Source organism: Salpingoeca rosetta (genome assembly GCF_000188695.1).
Source record: "Salpingoeca rosetta unplaced genomic scaffold supercont1.8, whole genome shotgun sequence".
Taxonomy (NCBI): domain Eukaryota; class Choanoflagellata; order Craspedida; family Salpingoecidae; genus Salpingoeca; species Salpingoeca rosetta.
Window position 1 is genome coordinate 484,563 of NW_004754926.1, and position 5,488 is coordinate 490,050.

At 56.3% G+C, this 5,488-nt stretch overlaps 2 protein-coding genes across 2 annotated transcripts in view; both read right to left on the bottom strand.

The window, feature by feature from the left end:
- Positions 1 to 692: 692 nt before the first annotated feature.
- PTSG_03572 (uncharacterized protein) lies at positions 693 to 2,332 on the bottom strand. Its single transcript, XM_004995246.1, has one exon. It carries the CDS (start codon positions 2,195 to 2,197, stop codon positions 917 to 919), a length of 1,281 nt encoding a protein of 426 aa, XP_004995303.1. The 5' UTR covers positions 2,198 to 2,332; the 3' UTR covers positions 693 to 916.
- A 555-nt stretch (positions 2,333 to 2,887) lies between these two features.
- Positions 2,888 to 5,488, bottom strand: part of PTSG_03573 (uncharacterized protein) — a gene marked incomplete at its 3' end in the record, with an annotated part of 11,360 nt that continues 8,759 nt past the window's right edge. Inside the window, exons 24-27 of the mRNA XM_004995247.1 lie at positions 5,089 to 5,275; positions 3,785 to 4,813; positions 3,454 to 3,482; positions 2,888 to 3,172 (exon numbers count right to left, since the gene is read on the bottom strand). Of these exons, the coding sequence (XP_004995304.1) occupies positions 2,888 to 3,172; positions 3,454 to 3,482; positions 3,785 to 4,813; positions 5,089 to 5,275 (1,530 nt within the window). The remainder of the gene's footprint in view (positions 3,173 to 3,453; positions 3,483 to 3,784; positions 4,814 to 5,088; positions 5,276 to 5,488) is intronic.

Consider the following 5,488-nt stretch of genomic DNA (forward strand, 5'->3'; position numbering starts at 1 on the left):
ACGCCACCCCGTTCCTCCACAAGTACGCACGAATTTGCGCGCGCGCGCGTGCATCGTCATGCTTTGTTGTTCCTGTTTGTGCTCGCTGTTCAACTTGACCTCATCCCGTCACGCCATGTGCACTCTCTCGTTTGATTGCGTCCTTGCCGCAGGTCGAAGGACAAGGACACCTTCATTGCCCTCTCGCTCAACCACCTTCCAGTGGATGTACGCGTACCGAAAGCACACACACACATGTGTGGACATGCGCGTGGTGTATGCGCACATGCGTTTGTCCAAGTCCATGCCCACACAATAATACCTCACACGATGCGTACTCACGTTCGTTTGCTCTCCACCACCAACCACATTTGGTCTCGTAGGTCACGGACAAGACAATTCGACGACTGGCAGTCGAGGTCCTGGGGGATCTGTGGGGGGATGTACGCGGCAGCACGTGATGTGTGTGTGTGTGTGTGTTTGTGTGTTTGCGTTTGTGTGTTTGCGTTTGTGTGTGTGTGTGTGTGTGTGTGTGTGTGTGTGTGTGTGTGTGTGTGTGTGTGTGTGTGTGTGTGTGTGTGCGTGCGTGTGTATGTGTGTGTTTCGAGTTGTCTGCTGCACTGGTGGTTGCTTGGGTTGTTTTGATTCTTGTATGTGTGGGTTTTGGTTGCCGTGTGCTGGGATGATGGGATGATGCAGCATGTACAACTGTGACCCTTTCTTGTCCTTCACACGTGTTTGTTGCTCGCTTGCCTGCTTGCGTTTGACTTGTCTGCACCACTGTGTTGCTTTGTCTCTCACACATGTGTACACGATGAAATCGAAAACGACCACCACGACCATCACCATGGATCAACATACCGCCATACACGAGCAGTCATGTGTCACACAAGCCCCCAACAACACCCAGGGCCTCCCTCACTGTGCCTTTGCATTGTCAGACGAGCTGGCACGTGTTTGGGGACCAAGCAGCCAACCAAGCAAGCATGCCATCGTCGCCTTGGTCCCCAGCTGATGATGGCGGTGTGGCACCAACGAGCTCGCGTGCGTGCACGCCCATGATGGCTTGAACAAAAAAGGCTGGGTCTAGTGATAGCCTGTCATCTTGCGCCTCCAGCAACCCCATATCCACGTGTTGTTGTTTTTGCTGCTGCTGTGCGACGTCGTCTTCGCTGCGCGGTGGGTGGTCGTTGTTTGCTTCCGGCTGCCACTGGAGCAGGGCGTACTGGTACGTGCCGCTTCGTTGCACGGTGCCTGTGTATGTGAAGGGAGGCGAGAGGGCTGGCGGTGGTGGCGGGAGCACGGTCACCTGGAGGTCGGCCTGGGTTGGCTTGCGCAGCAGGACCATGTCGTTGCCCGGCGAGTCTGGCATTGGGGCGACGCAGGCGCGGAAGTGATGTTGGCGCAAGTATGACCGCAGCTGCTCGCGGGAGAGGCCCGTGCCGGCAATGGGGACGTGCCTGAGGAAGGCCATGCCACCTGGTGCCAGGAGATCGTACACTGCGCAGACGGCCGCGATGGGATCCACCAAGTGGTAGAAGGTGTGTGATGACCAGATGACGTCAAAGGCGCCTGTGAGGTCGCGTTGTGGCTCCTCAGCCAGGCTGCTCAGGTTGTCGATGTTGGCGACGCAGTAGGACGAGTCCGGCACAGCCGGCGTCGTGCTTGGCGAGCGTTCGTCCACGGCGGAGATGCCAAGCATGCGGTCAAAGGGCCAGCCCAAGGACGTGTGCAGGTGGGCTAGCAGACTTGCCGTGCCTGTTCCGAGATCCAGCAGCCGAGGGAAGCGCTGCTGCTCCGGTTGTGGTTGTGATTGTGCATGTGGGTGAAGGTAAGGTGGCTCCTTGCTGCTGCTGCTGGTGGTGGTGGTGGTGCTAGTGGTGCTGGTGCTGGCGGTGGTGATGGTGGCGGTGGCGGTGGCGTCACTTGCGTTGTGGCCGCACCCTTGTTGCTCCGTGCTCTCATCATCGACGTCGTTGTTGCCTGTGCTGTGTGTGATCCACTTTGCAAGGATGGCACTGAACAAGGCATCGGACGTGGTGTATCGCCCGTCTGCATCCAGATACAGCGTCTCACACCCCTCACCCGTGTACACCCATCCTTGTCCCACCTGTTGGTGTGCCTGTTGTGCTTGTTGTGCTTGTTGGTGTGCTTGTTGGTGCTGGGTGAACTTGGTGTCGCACGCCGCTTGCACAGAGGGCGGTCTTTGCTGCTGCATTGTGTGTGGTGCTTGTCTTGCTTGTTGTTGGTTGGTTGGATTGGTTGGTTGCTGCTCCTTTTTTTGTGCTGTCCTGACATGCTTGATGGGGGTTTCCAGAAGAGAGATGGCACGCGCATCTGACAAGAATTAGCGACGCAAATTCAGAAACCAATGGCATTCCTCAGCAAAGAAGGCGCACAAAAACAGCGCAAATTCGATTTCTGTCGACAAGTCTGGATGCAACAGCAAACATTGACGTAAATGGGAACTGTCGATGAAATCTGACACTCGCGAAATCGTGCACCACAACTTTGAGATTTGGGAGGATTCAAGAGGAGAAACCACGCACAAATATTCAATGCGGAAACTGCTGCGTTCACGCGATAATGCGAAATCAATTTTGCTTTGTTGTGTGTGTGTGTGTGTTTGTGTGTGTTTGTGTGTGTGTGTGTGTGTGTGTGTGTGTGTGTGTGTGTGTGGTGTGTGTGTGTGTGTGTGTGTGTGTGTGTGTGTGTGTGTGTGTGTGTGTGTGTGTGTGTGTGTGTGTGTGTGTGGCTTGTGTGCATGCGTTGGTTGTTCTCTATTCTTCCTTCTGTTCCCCTCACTCCCCCCCCGTGCCTCTTCTTCTATCTTCTGCTGTCAGTTTATTCATTCATTGTGGTCGCACGCACACAGTAAGGCTCAAACTCCCCTCCCACCTTTGTCGCGTCACTGGGGCTTTGCCTGCTGCTGCTGCTGCTGCTTCTTCTTGGACGTGCCGCGGGCGCTGGCGACGTCGGTGCCTTCCTTGTTGCGAATGCTCCAGAACAGTTCCGATGACAAGCTGCAATATGGGGTGAGGGCATCGAGACCCGCAAAGATGTGCGCCTTCTCCTCGTCCTCGCGCTGCCGCAGCACAAACACCGTGGGTAGGTTGTTTCGCGTCTTGACCACAAACGACTCCTCAATCTCCCATTTGCCAGTCATCCGCACAATCTCCACAAACAGCATGGCCTATGTAGCGTGTGTGTGCGCGTGTGTGTGTGTGTGTGTGTGCGTGCGTGTGTGTGTGTGTGTGTGCACGTGCGCGTAAGAGAACGACAGCACAACAAGGGTTTGCATGTGTGCACATGTGTGTGTTGTGTGTTGCTTTGTGTTGTGTTGTGTGTGTGTGTGTGTGTTGCTCTCTCTCTTTCTGTATGTGTGTGTAAACGATGAGCATGTGTGCATTCAGTCAGGGGGCACGCAGCAGCGCTTTGTGCAGCTGCCCGCTCTCATATGCATGCAGTCAGTACCTTGAGAAGAAACACGACCATCCGTCCACCTGGTCACGTTGAGCCAAACCAAAGGTTCATGCAGACACAAAGGAGTTGGCATGAGTGATAGCAGAGCAGGTACAAAGGCGCACACAACAAAGGGAATACGAACCTCCTCTCTACATCCTTCACACGCACACAGACAAACACACACACGCACACAGACAAACACACATGCACACACACACACACGTACACACACGTACACACAAACACACACACGTACACACACACACACACCCCGACAGACAAACACACACACACACACACACACACACACATACACACAAACACACGTGCACACCCCTACCTGGCTTGATGATGCGTGCTGCGTCCTGGAGGAAGATGGTGTAGAGCTGCACGAGGTCGGTGGACTGGCCCGAGCGCACACCCCACGGCGGGTTGGTGATGATGGCGTCAAACGACGCAGGCTCAAACAGCTTCGTCAGCGTGCGCGCGTCTCCCTTGTGGAAGCGGCACTTGTCAAGCACACCTTCCATCTTGGCGTTCTGCGTCGCGCCCCGGATCGCCTTTGGGCTGTAGTCCACACCGTGGCACGTGATTGAGCCGCCGCTCGCCGCCAGCGCCTCAAGCAGGATCGTTGCAGACCCGCAGAAGGGGTCGAGCACCGTGGCGCCGGGGCCCACGCGCGCCAGCGCAAACAGGATGTACGCAATGTTGCTGCGCGTGGTCACGTGATTCACAAACGCCTGCTTGTGGCGGCGTGACAGCGTCTCCGCCGTCAGCTGCGAGCCAAGGAGCACCTTGTCTTCGCCCAGGGCAATCACACGCACATTCACATCGTAGTCTGTCATGTTTGCGGGCACGTGGTACCGCTCGTGCAGCGCATCCCCCGCCACGCGCGACAGCTCCTGGCTGGTGAAGTGCTTGTTGGGCGAATACCGCGTGCCGGTGACCCGGAACGTGCGTGGTGCGGGCTCACACATGCACCGCAGCACGTTCTCCTTGCGCCACAGCGCAGCGTGCAGGGCCTTGAGTGATGGGTGCTTGTCTGTCGCTGCAGCAACAGCGCTGTCCATGCTGGCCTCGCCCTCGCTCGGCTGCGCCTGCTCCGACAGCGACAGCGTCAGCTCAAACTCGAAGCGGATGATGTCGTGGATCGACCGCAGCTGCTCGCACACCTCGAGCAGCGTGGCTTGTCTCTCTGTGTTGACCCATGCAGCGGGCACTGAGATGAGCACCAGGCTGAAGAACCCCCACGGCCGAGGCGTCACTTGTATCGCGTCAGCATCCAATGCGCTCTCCTTGTGCTGTACGTTCCACTCGCGCAATCGCAGCTGCACTTCATCACACACGGGATCCTCCAGTCCCATATTACCTACAGCAGGAGAGCGAGGGGAGGGATGTGAGGGTGAGGAGGAGTTGCAGATTTGGAGACGTGTGTGCTTGTGTGTTTGGTTGTGTGTGTGTGTGTTTGGTTGTGTGTGTGTGTGTGTGTGTGTGTGTGTGTGCGTTTGGTTGTGTGTGCATGCGTGTGCGCTCATGCGTGCGTGTGCGCTCGTGCGTGCGTGCGTGCGTGTGCGTGCGTGTGTGTGCGTTTACTTCTGTCTAGGTTTGGCATGTCGTGATGATGCATGCATGTTGCAAGCGCACCTTCGAGGATGAAGAGGGGAACAAACTTTGCTGGTGGTTGTTCGCCGCCGCTTGTTGTGTTCTGTGCTATGGCGCAGCCACCGCCCTTCTTGTCTTCATCGTCAGGGCAACATGGGCAGCGCTGCCACACTGCTCCCAACAGCGCGCTCGCCACCACAACAAACACCATCTCAACACGTGGGTGCTTCTTGCTTTTTGGTTGTGGAAGATCAATTGAAGACATGCATAAAAGTCACAGGAGGAAGGACTCACAAAAGGAGTGCTCTTGCTTGCATTTTGTTGCGCGTACACACAACAAACACACACACACACACACGCACACACACACACGCACACACACACACACACACACACGCACACACACACACACACACACACACACACACACACACACACACAC